The sequence below is a fragment of the Sphaerodactylus townsendi genome, linkage group LG07 (assembly GCF_021028975.2).
Source record: "Sphaerodactylus townsendi isolate TG3544 linkage group LG07, MPM_Stown_v2.3, whole genome shotgun sequence".
Taxonomy (NCBI): Eukaryota; Metazoa; Chordata; class Lepidosauria; order Squamata; family Sphaerodactylidae; genus Sphaerodactylus; species Sphaerodactylus townsendi.
Genome location: NC_059431.1, coordinates 29,125,474 through 29,152,102, shown reverse-complemented (window position 1 = coordinate 29,152,102; position 26,629 = coordinate 29,125,474). Strand labels below are relative to the sequence as shown.

The 26,629-nt window shown below is 41.6% G+C and overlaps 1 protein-coding gene across 1 annotated transcript in view; it reads right to left on the bottom strand.

Annotated features, from left to right (window-relative positions):
• Positions 1-5,995: 5,995 nt before the first annotated feature.
• MAP3K1 (mitogen-activated protein kinase kinase kinase 1) overlaps positions 5,996-26,629 on the bottom strand; it is a 58,965-nt gene continuing 38,331 nt past the window's right edge. Inside the window, exons 7-20 of the mRNA XM_048503351.1 lie at positions 24,252-24,373; positions 23,335-23,416; positions 23,052-23,229; positions 21,553-21,843; positions 20,304-20,425; positions 19,135-19,226; positions 18,071-18,260; positions 16,603-17,857; positions 15,620-15,772; positions 14,589-14,751; positions 11,910-12,041; positions 10,424-10,566; positions 9,321-9,452; positions 5,996-8,819 (exon numbers count right to left, since the gene is read on the bottom strand). Of these exons, the coding sequence (XP_048359308.1) occupies positions 8,670-8,819; positions 9,321-9,452; positions 10,424-10,566; positions 11,910-12,041; positions 14,589-14,751; positions 15,620-15,772; positions 16,603-17,857; positions 18,071-18,260; positions 19,135-19,226; positions 20,304-20,425; positions 21,553-21,843; positions 23,052-23,229; positions 23,335-23,416; positions 24,252-24,373 (3,205 nt within the window). The 3' untranslated portion in view covers positions 5,996-8,669. The remainder of the gene's footprint in view (positions 8,820-9,320; positions 9,453-10,423; positions 10,567-11,909; positions 12,042-14,588; positions 14,752-15,619; positions 15,773-16,602; positions 17,858-18,070; positions 18,261-19,134; positions 19,227-20,303; positions 20,426-21,552; positions 21,844-23,051; positions 23,230-23,334; positions 23,417-24,251; positions 24,374-26,629) is intronic.

The window sequence follows — 26,629 nt, the reverse complement described above, 5'->3', positions numbered from 1 at the left end:
GGCCGGGTTGGGCTGGGAACCAAAATGTCTCCGGCAGAATTTGCTGCCGGAGCATTTCGGGGAAGGACGGATGCTCCGGCCTCTACTCCAGGCCGACCCCTGTTAGCCATAGGGCGGCCCCCATACTCTGATCTCTGCAAGCGAACAGCTCGAGGAACACTCATTTTTGGACGCAGCGTCGACTGATGCCCCTGGTTGAGGCGCAGGAGCTTTAAATGCGCCCCGCTGGCGCAGCTTGTGAATTTGGGGAAGCTGCTTATTGGGGGAAGCGGGTGCTGTTGCAGGAAACCCTACTTCCCCGGAGCGGCTTACCCCGTCGTGGGTTGATCGAAGCCCTCCTTAACAGTCTCTAATGCCCCAGGAGTTAATCAGTAACTGCAACGCGGGAGAAAACAAGACTCGAACAACTTTTAAAAACTTCGGAATCAAGCCGCATCTTCAAGTTTAGGATGACAGTCCTCCTTCCTCAGAGGCTAGGACATGGAGTAATGGATTCAAGGTGCAGGAAAAGAGATTCCACCTAAACATTAGGAAGAACTTTTTGACTGTCAGGACTGTTCGGCAGTGGAATTCACTGCCTCGGAGACTGGTGGAGACTGGAGTCTCCTTCTTTGGAGGTTTTTAAACAGACGCTGGATGAACTATGTCGGGAGTGCTTTGATTGTGTATTCCTGCATGGCAGGGGGTTGGACTTCATGGCTCTTTGGGTCTCTTCCACCTTTATGATTCTATTATTCTAAGCTGAGGTTGGGATATTGCTTCCTTTGAATTAAACACATCTCACACACCCCTCCACTTATAGAATAATAAATTGTCAAGTAGAAAAATCTTGCTTTCTGTGCAAGCTTGTCAGCCTCCAGGTGCAGCCTGGAGGTCTGGAATTGCCACTGGTCTCCAGACCACCAGGTCAGTTTCCCCTGGAGAAAATGGCTGCTTTGGAGGATGAACTCTAGTGTTATATCCCAATAAGGTTCCCTGCCGATATCCTGCCTTCCCTAGGCTTCACCCCCAAATTCCCAGGGCTTTCCCCAATTTGAAGTTGGTTGTAGTCTTACATTATGTGAATGATTCTGTGCCCTCCAGAGGAACACATGTGGGTACATGTTAAGTGTTCGGAAATTAGACATATTAGCCACACAATATGCACTTTGCTTTCCTTCTTGGGTGTTAGTGCTAAGTGTCCTCACTATTTATTTCCATCAAATTTATATCCTGCTCTATTCTTGCAGGGCTCAGGGTTACAACACTGAACATTAAAACAACCAAATAAACATTAAAACTTTAAAACAACATACCACAAATAATTAAAACCAGTAGATGACAATACTGGGCACCAACATTAGTAGATATGTTCAGTGGTAAAGAATAAACCTTTCCACCTCCCCTCCTCCCGCCCTGTCCTTGGAGGCCGAAGAGCTATTCAATGACATTCAATCCAACTGGCTAGTTAGAAAAGGCCTGGTGGAACAGCCATGTTTTACAGCCATGTCCTGCGGAATTGCTACAAGTCCCACAGGGCCCTGACATTACTTGGCAACTTGTTCCACCAGGCTGGAGCCAGGGCCATAAAAGCCCTGGCTGTCATCAAAACCAGCCGGATATCTTTCAGGCCGGGGATCACCAGGAGGTTCCCCTCCATTTAGTGGAGGGGTCTTGTAAGGCAAAATGCCTCTCCTGCTTCAACACAATGCACTTATCAGAGACTCTGTTGATAACTTGAACTCAAATAGTTAAATTGAAAAGTTGTGGAGCTCATATATTCTTAGCTTAAAAAGATTATTTGCTCTGTCATTCTGACATGCTTAAAGGAAGGAATATTACATGTTGCAGCTGCTATGTTCGGCGGGCTTATAGAGGGGAGTATAGTTGCTCCTATCCTGCCTGAAAATAGTCTTGGTGACAATATGTTTTCTGATATGAAGCCTTGGCTCTTCTACTACACAAGGTCCTTCTGGGGCTGCTAGCGTTACTCGTTCCAAGGGTCTCTTTTGGGGTCCTCTGGATCTGCTGGTAAAACCAGCCTGAATAGTCTTCCTGGATCCCCTGGCAATCCTGCTTCCCCAGGTACATATAGAAGCAGCCTTAATCTCAGCTTCATACGTTCCAGCCTTCTCAGGAGAGAAGCCAAGCATCTCTGTTAAATTACTCTGACACTCTTCCAAGATTCTATAAGCAGCTGGCCTCATATTCCAAGTGGCCTTATCAAGGTATCCTCCCTTTTGCCATTAATGAGCACATATTGTTTGTTTTTCTTCCAGTAACTTACTATGCTAAAATTGGCAAAATAAGTATTATGATGCTATTTGGCTTCTGTATACTCGGAAACTGCTTGCCAAATAAGGTAAGGGCAGGAGGAGTGGAAGGTAGGATGGAACTGCAAAGGTGCGCCTTCAATAATCAATTATAAAAAGTGTATGCAAGCTCTGATCAAGTGTCTCTGAACCAAAATCTTCAGACACCACATGTGATCCCATGTATTCTGCTTTTTGGCTTGAATAAATAACCTCGCTGATCAAGAAACAGACATCTATCTTTGCTTGCTGATCTAGTTCTGAGCAGCTGGACCTTACGGATAGGAGGTCACACTGAACCCATGGACCTTACCTCCTGAAATATGGGGTGCCCCAGCTTGGTGTTTAGTCCTAGAGGAGGTGTGTGATTGGGTGCAGGGAAGGGGGGTTGGCCAGCGCTGAGGAAATGGTTGGTTGCGGCTATAGTTGGCAACCTGCTCTCCTGAGGCTTTTGTTTGGGCCAACCCTATGGGGGTATTTTGCCCCTAAGAATATGCTGGTGTAGCACCTTGTCAGCTCCTTGAGCGATTTCTCCACTGCACCAAGGGTCATACTGCTATTCTCATTACAACGTTGTTTTGTTGTTGGTTTTATGATTGCAGAAGTCATAATTCTTAGTACTGCACTCCAAAGTTTTCAGCAGTAGAGTTTCATCAACAGAGATAAATATCACTGCTCTGGTAAAGATGATGGTGAGCTTGGATTTGAGATTTAACAGCAGAGAGCTAAAGCTGAACAGTGCGCAAGTAGTATAAGCAGGGAGCAAATAGTATAAGCAGGGAGCTGAAGCATCAAGAGTGGGCAAATTGTATCTGCTTTGTTTTGGGTGATAAGTGTAAAACTAGCTTTTCTTAAAAATTGATCATAGTCAAAAATTTCCCTAGCAGCGTTTGCAGAAGTAGTTCCACTTCCGCCAAACAAACTGTTGATGGGATAGAACTCTTGAAATAAATAAAACTCTGTACTCTCAACTATGAGAGATGGGGAGACGTCATAGGTTAAAGGTCTACTGCTGCTGGAAAATAAGCCACATCATCAGTTGTCAAAACAGATTAAAATAAAGGTAAAACAATGACCACATATGTTAAGCTGTGAAGTCAAAGTGTCATCATTTGGAATGCCTCTAATCATTCCATTCTCTGGTTGTCAAAGACATTTGAATGTTGTTGCAAGTATTTCTGGGGAGCCTTGCTTAGCTCTATTACCTCGGTCAGGAAAAATGAGACATGAAAGCAAAGATGAAAAAAAACCCCTCTAGATTCTCCATTTTAAATAGATTCTTTACTGTTTTGTTAGAGGAGATCTACATTTTTTCCTTCATTATTATTAAAAAAAACAACGTCCCCACATGTGATTTCATTCCCTGAACATTTGCAATTACTTTGTGCTTGGATCCCCAACAGACTGGTATAAAATTGTATCTGAATGCAGGCATACAGAATAAAAGATTGATGTGTATTGTCACTGAGGACAAGGATTTTAAGGTCTTTTTACAGGGTCAATATGCTCTGCTTGAAATAGAGTGTCCTCACAATCTCCTTTTCATTTCCCTTAGTGCGATTTCAGTAATGGATTCTGAGGACAGAGTAGCTGAGTCAGAAGGGAGGGCACAGTTGGCAAAGAACGTATATAAAAAGGTAAGTAGCACTGCACTTTAAAGCCTCCCTATGTCATTTTAGAGAGCATCCTGGACTGGAGTGTAACTAGCTCAGACTGCCCTGACCTTGTTAGAGCTTGGTAGCTAAGCATGCCATGGATGGTAGACCACAAAGGGTTGCTTGCTGATCTTGGATGGTAGACCACAAAGGGTTGATATGCAGTAAAAGGCAATGGGCAAACCACCTCTGCTCATCTCCTCTTGAAAACCCTCAGGGCTCCCCATATATCAGTTGTGACTGGATAACACTTTACTTGCTTATGTTATTTTACTGCTATCTTTCGGTATTTCCATGTTATTACTTTTCCCAATGATTAAAAGTGCATGTTTCAGTCCCAACACTGGAAACAGTGTTTTGGTTTACAAATATTTCAATCGTCAGAAAAGAGTAACCTGATAATGTTCTTTAAATAAGAACATAAATAGAGTCTGCTGGATCAGACCAGTGGTCTACCTGGCTCAGCATCCTGTTTCACACAGCAGCCAACCAGTCTTCCAGGAGATCTGCCAGACAGGACGTAAGGGTACAAGCTTCCCAGACAATGTTTCCTGTAAGCTGTGAAGCAACGCAAACATTGTATTGGTGATGCATAGATTGGTCGGCTGCCCGGCAGGGTGGGCTCTCACAGGTGGTTCAGTTTCACACAGATAGGAAACTTCCACGTAGAGGTACAGAACAGTTAGAGGATTAAACTGCATCCTTTCTTGCATTTGTGCTCACAACCTGAGTGATTCTGACAGAAGCTGGTTTTAGGTATCTGATTCAAGGTTGACTCAATCTTATACTGGTCCAAGGTCGGTAAAATGAGTACCTAGCTTGCTGGGTGTAAAGGCAATGGCAAACCACCCTGTAAATATAGTCTGCCTAGTGAATGTTGTGATGTGATGTCAACCCAGGAGTCAGTAACAACCTGGTGCCTGCGTAAGAGGCTACCTGTACCTTTTCCTGTGTTTAGCTCAATTCCAAATATGAGCTAAATACAGTCAAGTAACTACAGAAGAGTTAAAGGGATTATTTACAAGCATTTTTCAAATACAAAACAGCCCAAGCTTACTGTGGCAGCTACCACAAAATTCACATGTGCATGAATGCCAAGAAGTGCTCACTGCCACACATGAGGACTTTTGTTGAAAATCTTTTATTTACTATAAAGACAAAACCACCAAAATAGGTACAAATTATACTATAAAATTGGTTCAACAGGGTAAAAACTTTTAATTAAAATATCTTGATATATTTAAAATAACAAAGGATATAATGAAGCCAAATTTTCTTAACACAGAGATTTTTAAAATTTACTTGCACAGTAAGGTGCTAATAGAAGTTAGCCCTTAAGCCCCTGGAAGTCTTAGGAATCAGTCACATAGCAAATATAATTTCATTGTGAAAGTGAACTTTGGTAGAAGAAAATCTATAGGACACCTGAGGTAGTAGAAACTGGAATAAAATAGCAGTAGACGTTATTTACAACTTAGGTACCAAATAACATTAAGAACACAAAAATAATTACACAATACAATTTTCAGTCCAGCTTTGATCCAAAGAAAATAAAGATTACATCACATCTGCATTGTAAAACACACCACAATTACCAGCAAGCCGAGGGAAAGGCAGACAAACTCAAACAATGCATGTAGACACTGAGAGGCAGTCTGAGTTTGATATGTGGTAGAATGGCGATCTAAAAAGGTAATACTGATTAGCTGAGGTTCATCAGTTTGTACAATTGAAATTTTTGTCAGAAACAGCAGAGATCTGACAACTGATCTTCCAGTACATGAATTGGCAAGAGTGTATCCTTTAAAGCTTGCACACAAGAGACTATGGCGGTTTCTGCACGGACTGAAAGCAACGGCTTCAGCCTGGTAAAACACCGTTTTGGCGGGGACCCTTCGCACAGGCGCTGATGCCAAATCGATGCAGCAGCGCTCTGTGCCTGCCAAAACGGTGTTTTCAAAACTCGCTTGGGGAGCAAGTTTTCCTGCAAACGCCAGCTTCCATCCACTGCCATGCGAACTGCAGTGGGTGGAAGCCGGCGTTTTCCCCTCCCCAGCCCCAAATGCCTCCTTACCTTCTGCTGGCAGCCATCGCTCTGAGGAGGGAAGGGGACACGCCCCCTGGCCTCTGGTGCTTCAGCCATCACTCTAGCCACGGGGGCATGTCCCCATCCCTCCTCAGAGCAACGACAGAGTGATGGCTGCCAGCAGAAGGTAAGGAGGCGTTTGGGGCTAGGGAGGGGAATACGCGGCTGTGCGGAGCTTGCTCCAACAGCTGGGCACCCCATGGGGCCGTTTGTGCGAACGGCCCCAGAGCCTGCATCGCCATGATTAATGCCGCAGGCTCTCTCCCTTGGCTGTGCAGAAACAGCCTTAGAAGCAATCTGATTAGAGTGATGAAAAACTCTAAAACAGTCAAGAAACAGAAATCAAACAAAAAACAGACCTACCAAACTTCACATTTCAATTTTGTTTTTAACTCTTCAAAGTTTGCCAATCTTCAAAAAGCAAAAGGAATGTAACATTTCAAGAAGAAATACACATCCACATTTCATGACACCACTTTTAGTTCATGCTAGTACGACCATCGCTTGTAAACCTCTCATTTTGATTCCAATTTGCAAGGCTGTACGTTGTCAATAACGTACAGTGCTATATAGCTTATTTAGTTTTGTCCTGAGTCTTTGAGCACAACCAATTCCTGGTCAATAATTCAAACTGGCTTCTGAAGAGTTAAAACATGAACAGTTATTTAACAAAGTTGATTGAAACACAATTCAGTACTTTTATTTTTAAAGGACTCATTAAAAAGCAAAAGAACAGCTGCCATTTTCCTTCAATATTCCATGCATCAGAATCTAAAAGCCCATTATTAAAATCGTCATAACACACTCATTTGCTGAAAAAAGTAGTCTGCACTCCAAGTGAAGCATATCATCACATTTTATTAAAAGTCCCCTGCTCCCTCAAGGCCAACCTAATTTTTCTGTAAATTTCCTCTTTTAAAGAACTAGGGTTTTGATTCTTTAAAAGAAAGATTGGCCAATTATGTACTACTTAATTGGGAAGGTATGGAAAAATTCCAAGAACGCCATGGTTCCCAAGGACTTTTTTCCCAATTGTTTAAAAAATGTAAAATTGGGAAATTTTGGGGAGCACTGAAAATCCTCTTCAAGACAAGGTTTAACTCCGAAGTTATAGCATAAAGGTATCTGTACAGGAGTATCTACAGCACCTGATAATTCCTATCTATGCTGTAGACAAATGACACCCTACCTCTCAAATGACACAAATTTAAACAGGTGCTCTATGACGGCACAGGGTACAGCAGTCTGCAGCGCTTTTTCAAGTGTTTGGTTTACTTGCAGTTTTGCCTGTAGAGAACTAAGGCATTTATACTTGTAAATTCCATAAATATTCCAATTAGTACAATTTTATGTGCTAACTAAATTAGAAATGAGACATTTATATTAAAGCAATACAATAAATAGGAAAGTACTGCATATATTTCAATTTTCCCCAAAATTTCAATCTTTCCCCCCAAAAACCTTAAAAACAATTTTTTTCATGGCTTTAAAATTTCTGGAAAGTTTACATGTAATTATGACTGTAAACAAACGATGTATGGCAGAAGGAAAACAGCAGGCCAGATGTATCCGGAGTGGACATGTATGCAGTGCTAAACAGCATAAGACTGGATTAAAGCTTTGTCTCCCAAAGACTCATTACAGCAGGAGCTGGATGGCAGCAGGCTTGACACATGAAAACATTTTTTTACACAGTTTCACCGAGAAAAATCTTTACATGAAAAAGGCTCCAAAACCTAACAGTTAAAATTCACTCTTGGTTCCATGTCCTGTTATTCAAAGCAACTGAGCAGTCCCCTCCCACTCCCAAGTTTGATTAAAAACACTGACTCAAAAGACAGCATTTTATGTCAGATTTTCAAATCAATCTGGATCACAGTCTCTTAGAACAACAAGCTATCCAGCAACATTTTAGCTTGAACCTCGTTCTAGCTGTTCTGGATATGTTTTAAAAGGTCAGTTTTCCCTGAATATGAAACAAAGGAAAAAAAAAACACGAAAGCACAGAACCGCAACTTCAGTGGAGAAGTCAGTGAATAAATGAACGCACAGTGAATCACAACTGCCAGTCAGTGTGATCAGTGACTCTTAGGAAGGCAAAATGTGGTCTCAAAACAGTCCAATTTTTTCTCTCCATATACATGTAAATTGAACTTTTTTTCACGACCATTGATGGAACAAATGAAATTGGGTCACTGAGCCAAAACTGCTGATGTCTACATGGTGTGAAATGGAACAGCAACTGCCGATTTTTCCAATGGCTCCTGAGCCCCTCAGCTGCTAATATTGCTGAAAAAGTGCTCCTGAAAAATTAAAAATTGCCTCTCCACTAAATAACCATGCAGATTTAAAAGAGGAATTGCTTTCCAGTCACCAAGAGCCAGGATCTTTGAGAAAGGCACAGTTTACATATTTTTGCACAATTTGTGAAAAGCTGCATACTGAGCTTAGGTAGAGATCTCGATTTGTCAGTCACATACTTAAGTCTAGGTCCTCCGCTGACCTCAAGTCCTCAAAAGGGATAACTAAGGCCGGCTGAGTAGTCAGCGCATATACTGCTGTGCAAGCTGCACAGGAAGACAAGCACTGTTTTCTGTTCAGTAGTAGGATGTTCAGTGTATCACCACTTTTACAGAACTACCACGTAGTGCGGAAGACAGGGTGTTTCAGCAGTTCCCTTGCCGGTGGTCTGTCCTGAGGCTGAAGCTCCAAACACCGAAGCGCCACATCTCTTAAACCTGGAGACAGATGTGATGGGATCGATGGAGCCGTTGTTGCACTAGCAATCTGCACACAGAATGTAAAATACAAAGGTTACTTTCAGGTTTTCCTCTCAAAGATGGCTCCCACCAGATACATACCAGAGGAAAAATCCTTTCAACGTCTCCATTTATAAGAGCATGCAGCGTTAGCTATATCACTAGTCTTTTCTTGCTAAGTCTGCAAGTGTGAGAGTTCAAAACACATTTCAACTGCCAATAAACTTTGCTTCAGGTTGCTTTCATCTTGGACAGTTACACAAAAGTTAAATTAACTGCTCTTAAGTAGAGGTTTAGAACTGAGATTGGCCTTATCTTGCTATATCCAATGTAACTCATATGTACATGCTTATTGGTTTGTTTGCACTTATGCTGATTATTTCATATCAAGTTATGAACCAATCAGTTATTTAGATGACCACCACATGCTTATGATAGAACAATTTTAGAGAATGGTAAGATCAATATTTTTCTATAAATATGCACTATTGTAACAAGCAAATTTCTCCCACTAAGGGTACAACCATACCTTGAATATCAAAGCAAGATGATTGGAATGTTTCTCAGCGTTCCAAGGGGGCTTAGCACAAGCCATTTCTATAACAGCACAACCAACGCTCCACACATCACAGCTCCTACCATACTGCTGGCCTCTCAACACCTAAAGGAAAGAACACAGATTTTATTTTAATTCTCTGCCAACCACTCAGCGCATATTGTTAGAAGCAGGGTGCAACAGTAATGGTTTAACACCTATTACTGAGAACTACTTAAAATGTTAGGACGAAGACTTGTTTGGCTCCCAGTAAAAGTTCCGAGCAGTGCGGAGCACATTTAGGTTTGCACATATATCGCCAAATGAATCTGTAGACGTGCTCCATAACGTGCATGCATCAAATCACCATTTTGCTTAGGATTAAAAATTCCATATGCTCCAAAAACAGGCTGATATCCTGCTCTTTACTTTCATATTCCTTTGACATCATTAAATCATTTTATTTTACATACTTAAATTTATGTCTGCATCCACTGAAATTAAAACCCATTTTTAATATTAAAGTTGGCCATCTCAAGAATTTCAACAAGGGTCTCTGTTCACAATGATGTATCTTAAAGGGAGATTGGGTCTTTTGTGATCCACCCCTGAGACAAATGATCATTCTTACTCATTTCAGTAGCTCTACCTTATCCATTAATGTCCAGTTAGAAGGAATATGTCTGCTTTGGCCAGTAATTACAGATAAACAGTTTTTTTTCCTTTTGAATGATGTCATACCTGTAAATGGCTAGGAAATTCCTTTGCCAGAGAGGGTTAGTATACCAGTATAGTATACTTATACCAGCACCTAAGTGTTAATGGAATGGCAGCTATGCCCAAGTGGCCACCCTAAAAGGTCAACAGGTGGTGCCAAAAGATGAGAGGACAAGTTAAAAGCTCTACATTTTCCAGAAAATGTGCTCTTTGTCCCAGTGCTAGGTCAGGAGCTTGCCTCTGGAGTTAATGTAGCAAAGGGTTGTGGAATCTTCTTTTAAAACTATGATGCCACTTTTAACTACTTGCACTGCTGAATAAAGCTAAAACATGGGGCCACAAATAAAGCCTTTTCCCAAGCCGAAGAAGTGAATTCTTACCTCAGGTGCCATAAATGCAATGGTCCCCAGTAACTGTCCTTGAAACTCTCCAGCACCTGTTCCTTTAGATGCCAACCTAGCTGCAGCTCCAAAATCAGCAATTCTTAATCTATGACCTGTACTATCAATTAGCAAGTTGGCACCTGTCAATAGCACGGAAAACGAAATAATTTAGTACTGTGTGCACATTTCTCTCGCATATTACCAGATACACATCTGCAACAATTAGATCATGACAAACAGAACCTCAAAGATCAGGGTACTCTTCTTTTCGCAGTAGTAGTTTCCTAAGCATTTAGGAAATACTAGAAATAGAACTTTTACTGGAAAAAAAATGAATGTTTCTCATATATGAAAGCTGGACTGTTTTCTGTAGAGTGAGCATATTTTTCCTTTAAGTCAGGGTAGAAACAATGGGGTCATACAGCTTTTGTATGTAATCTAATAGATTCAGAAGAGTCTGAAGGTTCTTTGCAACTTAAAAGCTTTAGGCGAGGAAACAAATTTCTTCTCACAGAAGAAGCCGGTTTGCTCGATTCCTTAAGAACACAGATGAGGATTTAACAAGACACCTGAATAGGACATGCTTGTTTTGGACAGGATGCCAGAGCTACTGGGTATGGTTCTCATCGAAAATGAGAAGGCTGAAGGTCAGGTGGCTCCCTGACTGCTGGGGAGGCATGTTTAGGTTTAATAAGTTGAAAAAAAATACTCTTTGGGGATAATGAGGGACCATCTCACCCCAAAGCACTACTAAAGCAGTGAGGGGACATCTGCATGCTGCCTGTGCAGGTCAGCAATTTATTTCATGGGTCAGTCCAGTCACATACCACAGCTGACTTGCAGAAGACCACAGAGCAATTTGTAGGGCACCTGGCAGCTTCCCACATCTCTCATCTCACATATCCAGAGCTGTGAATAAGGGCCACCATAGGAACTTTTTGAACATAATCACAATATAGCCTCTGAGAACAGATGGGTGGCCTTTCGCACTGTATGCATTTTTTTAAAGAACGACACTGACATCCCATAGTCCAGGGGTAGGGAACCTGCGGCTCTCCAGATGTTCAGGAACTACAATTCCCATCAGCCCCTACCAGCATGGCCAATTGGCCATGCTGACAGAGACTGATGGGAATTGTAGTTCCTGAACATCTGGAGAGCCGCAGGTTCCCTACCCCTGCCATAGTCCAAGTAAAAAAATTCTAAGGCAGTTTCCAGCAAGAGCATGTATCCTTAACAACCCAGAATTTAAACATAAATTTCCTGGAGCGAAATAGTTCCATTACTTTTTAATACAATCTGCAATTCAGGCTATTTCAAGGAAAGGGAATGCAAATATGCTTAAAGGCCACAAATGTGAGTGCACAAGAAACAGGGATTATTACAGCTGAAAATAGTTTTTTTTTCTTACCACTAGAGAGCTATAAAGAATAGAACAGAGACCAAAATCTGTCTGGCCAACTGTAGTTAATATTGTTCCTACCTTTGACATCTCGGTGAATGATTTGATTCTCATGAAGGTAAGCAAGGCCACGAAGCAGCTGTTCTGTGTAATTTGTAACCACAGACTCCTTGAAGGCTCCATATTTACTTAACAAATGAGCAACAGATCCCCCTAGAAGACAGGAATATATGTTTGTAAAACTTATCATTCCTCATGAAGAGAATCAAATCTATCTTTGACTGTAGCTACATAGCGATACCTTAAAAGACTTATAGAATTTATTATACAATGCAGGAAAGGAAACAGCTTTAAAGTCAACGCTGTACATTCACTTTTTGAAGATCTCATACTTAATATGATGCCCTTCAGAGAGGATAGCAACCTTTTGTATTTTATTAACACATTTTTATTTTACAGACAGCTATACTGAAGCTGACTGTTTTTTTTAAATGACGATCTTATGAAAGTTCCTGTCCTTTGACAATTTCTTTTAAGCACTTAGTGTTCTATTTTGCAGCACAACGCCACATGATACAGTCCTCCACGTAAATTAAACTCAAATATTTAATTATGAGTTTTGCCTTCTATGAAAGTAGTCAGTGAGCTTTCCATACTAATGCCTATTATTTTTCCCTTCAACATGACATATCAATCAAGACAGACAAAAGCTCCTCATACTTAGCTTAATTAAAGCTTCACCCTTTCTGGAAATTATAAATGCATTAAAAGGTTATAATTTTGTAACTAATGTTGCTTTGAACAATGAAGTATACAGGAGCAGACAACCCTTGCCTTATCTCCTGAATAGAAGAAATCTCTTTTAGATAAGGAATTGCATAGGACAGTGGGTCCTACACACTACGATCTTTTAATCCACCACTTCACCGTTACTGGAATACAGGGAACAGCCCTAATGGTTGACCTTGTTTCTTTGGGAGTGGGGACAGTGGGCAGAATCAGGGGATGGAGCATCCCAGCAGCATCCCCTTGTATGTGGGGTGCCACAGGGGGCAATCCTTCCCCCATATATTATTCCATATACGACCCCTGGCACAGCTGGTCCAGAGCTTTGGGCTGGATTGCCATCAATATGCAGATGACACCCAACTTTTTCTGTGATGGAGGGCCAGCTGGCTGCTGCCCCAAGTAGTTGGTCCAGTGCTTGGAGGCCAGGGCGGGTTCGTTATGTCAGAGCAGGCTGAAATTAAATCAATTGAAGATGGAGGTCCTGTGGCTAGGACGAGGGGGTTCAGACCGGGGATTACAATTGCTGATATTGGGCAGTGAGGCTTCTTTACCTCTTCTGTAAAGACCCTGGGTGTGATCCTGGAGTTCTTCTTGTCCATGAAAGCCCAGGTAACACACGGGGCCAGGACAGCCTTTTTCCATCTTCGTCAGGCCAGGCAGTTGGCCTCCTGTCTGTCCCATACAGACTTGGCCAAAATGATCCACGTGACAGTTACCTCCAGGCTAGATTACTGTAACTCACTCTATGCTAGCCTACCCTTGAGACTGCTCTGGAATTTCAGATCTACGGTAAGAGTGGGACCGCTGTGAGTATGGCTTGGTTATATAGCCATCTTTGTATTTATGGTATACTGGAGGATTTTAATGTATTAACTTATTAAATTGTAATGTTGTGATTGTTTTTAAACATGTGTGTCGACTGGCCTGAGCCCAGCCTCTGGCCGGAGACACTGGGATATTAAATAAAGCAAAATAGCATAAACAAAGCCAACTTAGAAAATCTGAGACAGCACTGCTATTTGTCTGTCAAAGGGTGCAAAGAATATCTAGACCTTCCCCACATTACAGCTGATCAATGCAATGAATAATTATTTTAAAAGGCTGTGCGTGCCCAGCACTGATTGCCTGCCCATGTCTACATTTATATTGAAAAGAAAGGGAAAATTAACATATGACTTTATTCTATTAGGATACACCTCTTTTTATGAGAGTCATGGAAGTGGGCCTGGAAACACGCCCCACCACTGATTCTCAGAGCACTACCTGTACTGCTCACACCTCAGTTTTGCACCTCATCTTACATGTCTTACAAGCATTCACCATAAGCTTCTCATTTCTTTTCTTCATTCCCACGTGCTTGACATGTGCTTTACCTGGTAAAAATCATGTACACCTAACAAGGTATAGGTCTCCCTACAAATGAAAGGGCAGCAGGTTCCCAACTGGCTGAGGAATTGGCTTTAATAGTGCCAGACTGCTTATGCCAAGATGCTGTGGCCATTCTTTGGGTGTTAAATGCTGTCAAGCTGTTTCAGAGCTTTCCGAACTATGACGACGATATGAATTAATGTCCTCCAAAACATCCTATCATTAACAACCTGGCTCAGATCCTGCAGACTGAGGATGGTGGCTTCCTTTACAGTCACTCTACTATACAACAATCTCATGTTGAGTTGTCTTCTTTTCTTGTTGCCTTCAACTTTACCTACCAGTATTGTCTTTTCCAGTAGCTCCTGCCTTCTCATTATGTGACCCAAGTATGATAGACTTAGTTTACTCCGTAATTCCAAACCCCACCTTAAAAAACCCTTTTCTGTTAGAGGTAGGTGTTTCTAATCAGTTTCCCAATTTTGTCTCTTTAGTCTACGTACCATCAGAACAGGTAAAGTGGTTCAGAAAAGGCTGATGATGACAAGACGTAAAAAAGTACACACAGAGAAAGAGTTGCTCCTTCTCTCAGGATATGCATACCTGCCATCCATTCTATAAACAGATTGTAGTTGCTCTTTTCACATGTAGCGCCCAACATTCGAATGATATTGGGGTGATTCAGATGATTCATCATTCTTATTTCCTCCCTCAAGGCTTCCACCACCTCTTCCTGCTCTGACGATGTATTCCTGACATAGGTCACCTGTTTTGCACAAAACTGGGTTAGATTTCACTTCAACAAATCCTTGACCGTAGACAAGCAGCTGAGTATTATGAAATAAATTTCACCCCAGCTGCACAAATAATGATTGGTCCCACTGTTGCTGAAGCCAGGCGACACTTTGTTGAGCTGCGCATGAAAGAGACCAGACACACGGACCTCTTTCTAGCCAGTATCTACTGCTTTCTGCCCTCCTCTATACCCGGCTGCTCACTATTTCTACTTGCTTCTTCACATCTCTTCCAAAACAGTTTTCTGGGCCCAGTAGAAACAGGCCCTCTTTTCTTCCTTCTTTTAGACAGCTACTTAAAGGCAGCTCACGTGTGTTTTTCTGACATGTTATTTACAGGTAAAATGTTCTCTTTACACTCCCCCCGCCCTCATCCATGCAGGGAAAAAAGGGCCCACCATCAACTGTACCAAAAAACCGTCTATCAAACTTCACAAGTGTCACTGTGTTTTGCAATTAATGGATTAAATTTCTAAGGGAAACAACCCCCTTTCATTTGTGAACTCGTCCAGATAAGCAGCATATTTCATCATAGTTCAAACCCTTTCCGTTCCTTACATATTGAGCAATGCAGTGTAGCACATGCTGAGCAAGAGGGATCTTTCTGGTGACCACATGCAGGCACAGCAACGACATCTGAATGCACTGCTTAGAGCTGACAGCAAAATTATATTAAAGTTCCTCTGAAGGCAGAGGAGAAGCTGAATGGCACAAGCACAGGATCACCATTTAAAATGGATTTCACAAGTTCTTTATACCGTCAAACGCTTACATTTATACACTTTTTTTGTATTTTCTATGTATTCAACACTTCAGAAGGATTCAAACAGTAACGTGTACCTGCTTCACTGCCATCAGTGTCCCAGTTCCAACATCCTGAGCTTGGTAACATGAAGAAAAGGCACCTAGGCCAATCTGTTGACCTTTAAGCCACTCTATGTCTTCCCTGTAATGATGCTTTGCTTTGGTATGCCCAGGCAGCGTCTCTGGTGTCTACAAGATAAACCATTAGCGGTAAGTGGGATCACAGCATTCATGTGACTTATTTATTCATTTATTTAGCATTAGTAATGACATACAGGAAAGGGTTAACAAGTTCTTAAAAAATAGGAGCTTCAATTCTCAGGGTTCACACCACACAACTTATACATTCTCAAGGAATCACAGGGTGCCCTAGGACACATGCACTGTTTTCATAGTTTCAGAAGGGAAAAACTCAAGCACAGTTGGAACCCATTGACAGGAATTTGAAAATGTTTCTAAACTGATTGCTCCCTCACCACAGCTTCTTCACCTGAGCGCAGGCTTTAGATGTAACTTTGTGTCAAAAGAATCAAGTGTATCCCTATTCACTCAATGCAGATTCCACATTATCTTTATCATAGCTTTAAAAGGGGCTTGGACAGATTTATGGAGGAGAAGTTGATCTATGGCTACCAATCTTGATCCTCCTTGATCTGAGATTGCAAATGCCTTAGCAGACCAGGTGCTCGGGAGCAGCAGCAGCAGCCCATTGCTTTCACATCCTGCATGTGAGCTCCCATAAGGAATCTGGTGGGCCACTGCGAGTAGCAGAGTGCTGGACTAGATGGACTCTCATCTGATCCAGCAGGCTCTTTCTTATGTTCTTATCTATCAGTGACTTCCTCAAGATTTTTTTTTTAGTATCTTCAAATGCACACAGGGTGCTGCTTTGTGCTGTTTGATGTGTCCCATTTCTAAAGGCAAAACTGTCAGACATTTCGCTTTCCACATGCACTATGTACAAGTACACACAAACAAGACTTACATAAGACGTACACAACAAAAACCAATTTACTCACATCCTGCTGAATGATGATGATATCTTCACCATTTTCAACCTGCAGCTGAGGAACTGTGGGAAGAGCATCTTGAGATGCTGACATCGCCATGGCAATAGCTAAGGCTTCCTCCTCTTCAGCTTCCATCTTTTCCTTGCACTTCTGATTGTGATTCACGTCGTCTTTGTATGTGTCGTCATTTTCCGCTCGTTCCGGGGACAGAACGGCCACTTCGGACTTGAAGGTGACTGTTCCATCGCTTGTCGGCATGGAGGCCTCAAGTAAGTCCTCCATACTGGAACTGAGCTCTGTATTGAGATCCAGGTGGCTACGTTTTTCTTCTACCGGGGTGAAAACAGTCTCTTCGCTTGGGATGACTGCACCACTATCACACTGTGCTACATCATTTAAATTGAGCGTCATGTTACTTTTGGAGGTTTCTCCCTGTTTGTTCAAGTCACACGCAGCAGGTCGAGATGGCTTTGGCCGATGTATGTGACTGAAAGGCATAGGTCTGGCCTGCGTGAAGACCGGGGAAAGTTTTTCTGATTCTTTATTTTCAGCACAGTTCCTTTGAATTTGGAGAGAAAGCTTGCGTTGCATTTGGGGAGAAGCAGAGGGTGGTTTGCAGGGAACAAATCCCTGAGGTCTGAGTTTAGAAACATCGGCTCCTGTTGGTACAGGCGGAGTACTATGGGAAGGCAGAGCTGGGAATACTGACTGGGAATTACAGGGCAAGAGAGAAGAGTTCAAGCACTGACCGTGGGCTTTACTTTTTGTTTGAATGGCTGGTTTTGGCTGCTCCAGAGTTCCTGAAGAAACAGGAAGTCCTAATGAAATACTACCCACTGCATCAGAAATGTCCTCTGGGCTGGCACTTGGTTTTTTATCACCTAAGCTTTTCCCACCTTTCCCTGATAACTGAATCGTACTGTTGGGAGTATTGCTCTCTGTAATCTCTGGGGAGTTATCAGGAACTGGAGGCTGGGCAAAGTCACGCCGGCATTCACCGGACTGCACATTCTCCATACCTAGCTGAATGGCTTCTGCTATTTCCATTTCCTCTGCTATTGCCATCAACCGCCGACGCATCCTTGTGTGATGTGTTGAGCTTGTCATACTCAACATGTCTAACAGTTTTACGAACACGTGGGGTACTCTTGCAACCATTCTGGCGGAATTCAAAAATACTCTTCTTGACAGTTTGCCAACCATGGAGTGGGAATTGTCAATTGACTGCAGAGCAAAGTTCAACAGCGACAGCAGCTTTTTGTACCTAGCAGGAGACATAAACATAACTCATTACCACTGTTCTGTCTACAAAAGGCGTCTATGGCTTAGCATATAAGGCAAGAAGTCAGCATTGGTGAAATGCTTCCCCCCCATCAATAGTATCTGACATGAAGCATTCAGTTTCTGAACTCGCCAAAGTTTTGACATTAGATAAAACAACATTTCAACAAAACACACAATGTTTCTGAAGCAGTACCTGTCAACTACAGTGTCTGCCTGTAAAACATCCCCACTGACAATGTGGGGATAAAATTCACCAGGAAACTCCAACAGCAGCCTGTCAATAAGACAAAGACGCCCAAGAAGTGCTTGCCAGTTGTTCGATTCAGGTTGTGTTCCAAGGATGCAATTCAAAATGAAATCAATGCCACCTATACCAATGGGCCCTGTAAAATATATATATATATATATATATATTAGCAGTGAGGATTGTTCAAAGTCCCCAACAGATTGTCTTGTATACATTTTAAGCAGGACTGAAGAAGAGCTGGTTTTTAGAAGAGTCAGTTTTTATACCATGCTTCTCTCTATCATTAAAGAGTCTCAAAGCAGCATACAATTGCCTTTCTCCACAACAGACACCTTATGAGGGAGGTGGGGCTGAGAGAGTTCTGAGACTAGCCCATGGTCAATCAGCAGGCTTCATGTGGAGGAGTGGGGAATCAAACCTGGTTCTCCAGATCAGAATCTACCAGTCTTAACCACTACACCATACTGGCACCACTGCTGCATTTAACAAATGAAACCATGGTTTCCGATGGCTACACGTAGATATTTTTCAGAATGCCCAAGAAGCCCTGGTTTTAGCCATGCTAACTACTTACAAGCCGTTTAAATGAATGTTGAAGTATTAAAATGAATGCCCTTTGAAAGATTTTTATCTTCATCTGCATTACTAATCAATCTTAAACAAGTTTAGTGCAACACACATCAAACAAACGTTACCTAAATCATTATAAAGACTTCATTGCTGGTATTAATATGCACTTATTAAAGCAAAGGCAACACTAGATGACTCTTCATTCAGTGCAACTTTCAAATGATCTTTGAAAGGCATTAAGTGCAAGTCAATGAATCAGAATTTTAAAAGTTGCATGCTTAGGCTTCAACCCAGTGCAATTGAGGGAGGAGCACTCATGGAGCTGGGGTGGAGCCACGAGGGCCACTGTGACACCATCACAGCATCCAATCCTTCCACCCCACCCCAATTGAGAATGTCAATATTGTCATGCAAGTATATATAAAAACAAAAAGTTTTACCAGATTTAAATATTTCACTACCAACTGCCAGCATTCCTGCCTGGCCCTTGCACATCTCCAGGAGTGTAGAAACTGAAAGCTGGCTTGTGCGGCTATAAAAAGTCAAAGACAAAAGTAAATTCTGCATTACCCGAACTGTATAATAAGGATGCTACTATATTTTGAGAGGCATTTTCATTAATAACTGTTATAGGAACAGTATAGTAACATATTAGGAATCTCCATTCTTCATTAATACTATTTAACTCAGGCTCATCTACTCATATATCTCTGAATGTACTTAACAGCACAAGAACGTGACACCCTTCTAAGTCTATTGAGATCAATGGTACGTAACTCAGCTTAGGACTAAACTGAAAGAAAAACAAGGTTACACTTATTTGTGATTATTGTTCCTGAAGTGGTTCTTTGTTCAGTGCAGCTGTACATATGGAACTGTGCATATACAGAAAGAACAACCAAGTTTCAATATGAGCATATAGCATTCGTTTTCTTTGTTTTAACTGGCAGCGACCATCTTTGTGTTGTACTTGCTTTCCTTGCTGTCACAACCACAGAGACTAGATGACCTGTTTTCTGGACCATTTTCAACAGGCTTTATTCCATGGGTCACAAGTCTCCAAACTGAGGAAACGGACGGTGGAATAAGAGTCCTCCAGCAAGGCAATCTGCCTTGGCCATACCTTTGGGATTGACCAACCCTCTGGGGCAGAGAGTTCTAACAAATTATACTAATACCAATCTGAGATTTCCTATAGCTATTTCTGATGATGGGTCAGATAACAATAACAATAAATCTGGGAATTAAAGGTTTTTAGTTCTCAACCTAAGGTAATATCCACTTTGAACTCCATCCAGTCTGCCCAATTTTTCTATAGTTGATTGGCTTGGCTTTGCTGCCAATTTCAGATGTGCATCAAAGACGGTAATGGCTAAGCCAGTTACTTAGTCCTGAGAACTTTTTCAGATTTGTACAGTGCCGAGGAGTGAAAGTCTTAACATTATTATGTTTGTAGGACTTGTCTCACTTTTCATACAGGAACAGCATGGATTTCAGTCAGTGGACTAAATAATCCTCACAGGTATCTGCTGCCAATATTTTAAGGAAAAAACTGCACATTTTAGTAAACATTTATAAGAAGCCAAAACCACTAGACCAAATACAATACCTGTTCGCATCTGCACATTTCACCAATATAGTCTCTATAACCGGTTTCAGAAGCTGCTGCAACTTCACTCTTTCAGCTAGGGCATGACAGGGTGTATATACCAGCATGGCTCTTAATGTTTTCTAGAAAGGAAAATAAGTGTTTTTGAAACTGCGATCCATTAATTAAAACTCTGTATGAATTCTAGAAGAGCAGAACTGGTTAGTCAGGTCAGGAAGGCACTGGCTCTTCTGTTGCTCTACAGAACTGTCAGGAGTATTTTTCTAAAAAGGAAACAGGGTTGTAGTTTATAGCACTGTTTATTCTATGTATTATCATCATTCAATGTTTTTGCATCGTTTTCTATTTTTGTTTGAAAAGCTGACAAATGGCCTGTTTTTGTAATCCAATATGCACTGTTTATGCTCTATCAAGTCTCATATGGGTGTTTATCACATTCTTGAATTTTGTAATTCGCCTTAAGTCTGTGCAGAAAAAAAGGGCAGAGCGAGTTGCAGAACAACAAATCTTCCCTGTTTGTTTTTCAAAGCACATCAGATGTTTGAGGGGCATTTTGCTGTAATTAAAACGTAAGAACATAAGAAAGAGTCCATCTAGTCCAACACTCTGCTACTCGCAGTGGCCCAAAGGATACCTTTGGGAGCTCACACGCAGGATGTGAAAGCAATGGCCTTCTGCGGCTGTTGCTCCCGAGCACCTGATCTGCTAAGGCATTTGCAATCTCAGATCAAGGAGGATCAAGATTGGTAGCCATACATTGACTATTTCTCCATAAATCTGTCCAAGCCCTTTTTAAAGCTATCCAGGTTAGTGGCCATCACCACCTCCTGTGGCAGCATATTCCAAACACCAATCACATGTTGCGTGAAGAAGTGTTTCCTTTTATTAGTCCTAATTCTTCCCCCTAGCACTTTCAATGAATGCCCCCTGGTTCTAGTATTGTGAGAAAGAGAGAAAAATGTCTCTCTGTCAACATTTTCTACCCCATGCATAATTTTATAGACTTCAATCATATCCCCCCTCAGACGTCTCCTCTCCAAACTAAAGAGTCCCAAACACTGCAGCCTCTCCTCATAAGGAAGGTGCTCCAATCCCTCAATCATCTTCGTTGCCCTTCTCTGCACTTTTTCTCTCTCTTCGATATCCTTTTCGAATTACATGCCTAAAAGAGCACTCTCCCCACTGTCACCTGCCCAAACTGTAAAAATGCTTTTGGAAATGCATTATTAGAAAAGAATGGGCTACTTACTAAAGCAGCAACATACACTTTGTAGACGGGATCAGCACAGACCATGGAAAGGACACTGCAGCAAGACTCCACAACAACATCTCCTGAGATACTGGTCTGCGCTGACCCGCTGGTAGCTCCTGCAGTTCCAGCGCTTGTGGGGTTTCCACTGTTGCTTGCAGAATTTCCAGTGCTTTCCCCATTGGCCAATAACAGAGCACCGCTAACATCATGGGAAAGGCGTCGAAGGGCCATCTCACGTATATTCCAGTTTCGAGAAAACAAGCAGCCAACTAGTTCTGTTCCGAATACCTTTAAAAAAAAGTCACAGAGTTCAAGCTGATGGCAATACACAATAGGTCAAGAATCTGAAAAGAAAAGCACAGTGTCTCATTAAGGTCTGAAGGGGTCTCGTATGGAAAGGACAGTGTCCTGCAGCTCCCGCATACTAGAATCAGCTTTAAATTCTTTCTTTTTAATTTGATGTCATGACGTTTGAAGTCAGTGGATATTTCAAGTGTCAGTTTTTTTCTCCATACACTGCTGGCATAACCCACAGAATGACATCACCTGTAGTCTGCCTCACCAAAAGAAAAAGAAAAACAAAATTGTAACTTCATTTGCCACATGCTAGACCATCTTTGTTTTAGAATGCTCCGTTTGGGTCCCAGTGGCAGGACCCAAATGGAGCATTGTAAAACAACAGTCCAGCATGTGGCGAATGAAGTTATATTTTTTTTTCTTTTGGTGAGACAGGGTATATCTATCTAATTTATTTAGGAAAAAAGGTTTTGATGACAGATGTAATTAGGTAGACACAGGAAATCAAGATTGACTGGAACAGAATGCAGTAAAGCATAAAGAACACAAATTCTTAAGGGATCTTAATCTCCTTAAGAACTGAACCACAGAAATATGAATCCTGCGCATTTTAGTTCTTGAAGGGAATGTGCAGGCTCAAATGCAACATGACTTTGGAGAACTGCTCAGGTCAAACCCTACGTGTGGTGTTTAGACTGGGACATATGGTTCCAGTGCAGGCAACCAATTCCTGGGGTTATGGCGATGCTAGCCCAATGGCTATGCTGGTGATGCCATGGCATAAACATGCAGACAGCACACAGACAACATCCAAAAGCTTTTCCAGCCTCAGAGCAATAGCAGCCACAAAGTCCAAACCCTAGGCCCTTACAGAACACAGCAGTGAACACAAATCCACAACCATATTTATTAGCGACGGGCACAGAAAACTACTAAGATGGCAGCAGTGCAAATCATCTACTGCTACTTCAGTTACAAAATACCCATTACACACCAAGCTGCCAAAGCTATAGCAGAACCCTGGTTTACGGGGCAAACCAGTGATTCTTTTGCTACATGTGTTTTATGAAAATATAATTTAATGAATTAGTTTTTCCCAGAGAAAGCCACCAAACTGGCATTCTTGTCACAACACAGAAGTAATTGTGAAAATCCTAACGCACACAACAAGTAAAACTTCAACTATAAATGTAATATACCTGAATCCATGGTTCAGCTAACTCTTTATAGGCTGAAGGGATTTGCTGAGCCCCATAATGAGTAAGGCTGAAATTACTATCTTGATTTCTCCTTGGCGAGCCAGCTGTGGGCTGCGGAGTCTGCTGCTGGACCACACGAAGGACAGAAGGAGAATCAACAGGGCTTGGCAACTCATGACTGTAAGCAAACACAAAATGTGACATTCATAACTATGTCAGACATTGTACACGGCTCAATGACTATACATGAAAAGCTCCAAACATTCGTAAAACAAATCCTTACCTATAGAAGTCATGAGATCTCCACTTAGACCTACAAAGAGGGCATATAAGAGGCTCTCTGTTTCTTCTACATTCCTCTGCCCCTAAAATAGCAGTAGAACAAAAGTAAGTATGAGGCAGAGCAAAAGCCAGTATCAGACAGAACGTATGGCAAATTATGGTGGTGGTGGAAAGCGGTGTCAAGTCACAGATGGCAAGGCCAGAGACTTTCAGGGGTGGCTTGCATCTTCTGCCTCCTCATGAGCTGAGAGAGTTCTGACAAGACTGTGACTTGCTCGAGGCCATCCGGAAAGCTTGTTGTGGAGGAGAGGGGAATTGAATCCAGTCCTCCATATTATAATCTGCTGCTCTTAACCACTATACTATGCTGGCTCTCTGGAAAATTACAGAACTATGTATTTGATGAAAAATTGTTCTGTGGTAAACGTCTTAACTTGCAATAGTAACATTATCATTCTTTTCTTCAAATGGGAACATTCATAACCCTTTGTAGACACAGAAACGGTTACATAGAAGAGAATGGGTATCTCCTGCTAATATATCTCTAGGACTGACACAAATCCACTAAAACCAAAATCCAAGTACCGGCAGCAGTGAGGCTGTGGCTACTACAAAAAAATGGCCACAAAAAATGGCCAAATACTTTAAAAACAATTAAAAAGAAATAAAAGCTACTGAAATGACTTCTTTATCATTCTCCACATTTAAAATATGAACTAGACATCTACTTTTTAAGATTTTCATTCAGATATGCTCATTTTTAAAAGTTCCCAGTTTACATGTAATTTTAGCACTCTTCAGATGCTCCCCAGGAGGTATAACAAATGTAGTATGCATTAATCTTGCAAGAATGTTAGCAAGAATGAAACTGGCCCCTTTTCAATGCAAGCATGTTCACTGCAAGCATCACTGACTTACATATTGACATGCAATGGTGGTGAAGCTTATTTCTGCAGCCATCTTCACAGACAGTCAAGCTCTCTTCGTCCAGCATGCCCAGCAAGCAAATGGGGCACATTTGTTCTTCTTCATCTTTGATACTGTTAAAGGAGAGAGAGTATAAGGAATTGTAATCCTTTCGTGTGTTTTCATTGTGCCTCCCTTCCTTTCGACCATACATTTCCACTCCAGGTCGCACGGCAAAGTTCCACAAATAATAATGTAAACCGAAGCCTTTCCGCGGCCCAGTTCAGCGCTGGGCGGTGGTGGGTTTTCCGGGCTTTGTGGCTGTGATCTGTTACACTAACAGACTTTTTTCTGTGATACACCTCTGAAGATGCCAGCCACAGATGCAGGCGAAACGTTACGAACAAGATCCACCAGACCACGGCCACAAAGCATGGAAAACCCACCACAACCAATGTGAAACCATGTTTTCATGTAATTAATTATGGGTAGTGTGAATGTCTGCTGACCGTGATGGACAAGAGTTTTATCAAACCATGGTTTTAGTGATCATCTGAGTCAAATCCTGCAACCAAAAGAACATAAGATCCCTCCTAGGTAAGACCAGCAGTCTACGCAGTCCATCATCTTGTCACACATAGTGGCCAGCTAGTTGTTTCAGAGGACCAACTACATGGCAGAGAGGACAAGGCCTTCTCTGATGTTGCTTCCTGGCATTCATATTCAAAGGTTTACTGCTTCTGAATGCAGAGGTTCCCTTTAGTCAGCATGCCTAGTAGCTACTGATAAATTCATATCCATGAAGTCCACCAGCGTCTTTTACAAGGCTGTCTGCGTACTATTATGTTATCGCACTACATCTTCTGGCACCAAATCCCACAGTTTAATTACTTGCTGAGCAAAAAAGTATTTCCTTTTGTCAATTCTGAATCTGCTGACCACCAATTTCACTGGATACCATCAAGTTCTAGTATTTTGGGAAAGGGAGAAGTTTTCTCAAGGATCTTTCTACCCTATGATAAAAGCCTCGCCCTGTCCCATCTTACTCATTTTCTTTGGAGACTAGAAGAGTCCTAGGCTCTTTCAAGCTTTTCCTCCTTGGGAAGAATGGCTGCAACACCTTACTCACCTTGGTTGCTCTCTTCATGGTTTCCTGTTATGGAGGAGCTGTTTGTTATAAAAATCTACAAGTTTTGACACAAGTGGCAGACCACCATTGAAAAAGAAGAACCTGAACTATTCCTACCTGATTTTGTTCTGCAAATTATTCTTACAGGACCTAGAAATTTATGGTCTCTAGGAGTACATAACCCAAGGCAACAAGTCAACCACCAGAACGTACAGAAATATTATTTCAGGTTTTAGTGTAGTTGCCTTAAAAGCTGAAACTAGTACATTTGAAAAGGCCCTGTGTATCAGGGATGCAGGCATGCATGAATGGAAGCCACAGCCATTTTACATTATATTTCAGTCCAATATAGAAGCTGGGAAACTAATAGATACCTTCAGCACACAGACATGAGATCATGTACAAAAACCTGTAACATGGAAAATGGATGGTTCTCAAAACTGCTGGCTGTATCTAGACAAATAAGGAAATTGTATAAACCATCAGTAACCAAGTCTGGAATCCTTGGTGCCACTCTGTTCATCAGACATCAGCCCGTGTCGCAACTGACTTCTGACAAACAAGCTTACTCCTTACAAATAGATAGGCACCTAAATGAAATGTGTTGCCCTTTAAAACAGCGCCACAGCAATGGAGCTTAGATACTCAGGCATAGAATATAAATTTCAGTATTTACATATTGCATATACAATCCTAAAGAGAGGATACACATTTCTCTGTTTGTTACAAATCAGAAACATTGTGCATTTCCCTAACAAGTGAAACTGGGGACATCACCTGGATTAAAATCTGGTAAGGATGTTAGAGTTAAATAAAAAGTAGGGGCAGGGAAGATGGGGAAACATCCATGTGGCTCTTCATTGGCCATAGCTGATGAATTTATTCTTCATCTGATAATGAAGAATAGTGCGTAATACAGGAATGTTTAAAAATAAAATTTCATTTTAAAAGATGCAAGAACCTCTTCCACACTGTCATTAGGCTCCAAAAGAGGTCCCATTGCATGCATATAGCATATAAAATATAGACTAGGGTCTTTAGAGAAAAGGATATGCTGGAACAAGAAAGCACAATCCTGATATGACAGGTAGTGCTGAACACCTAAAGCATCTATCACTTTCCAGCACATTCTAAGAAAGTTGATCATCTTCAAGGGACATGGCTAATGGAAAAAAAACCTACTTATTTTGCCAACTTAACTAGCCAGAAAGTTTTTAAAAAGATTTTTTGCCTCAAGCATCTGGCAAATCAAAATTATAAG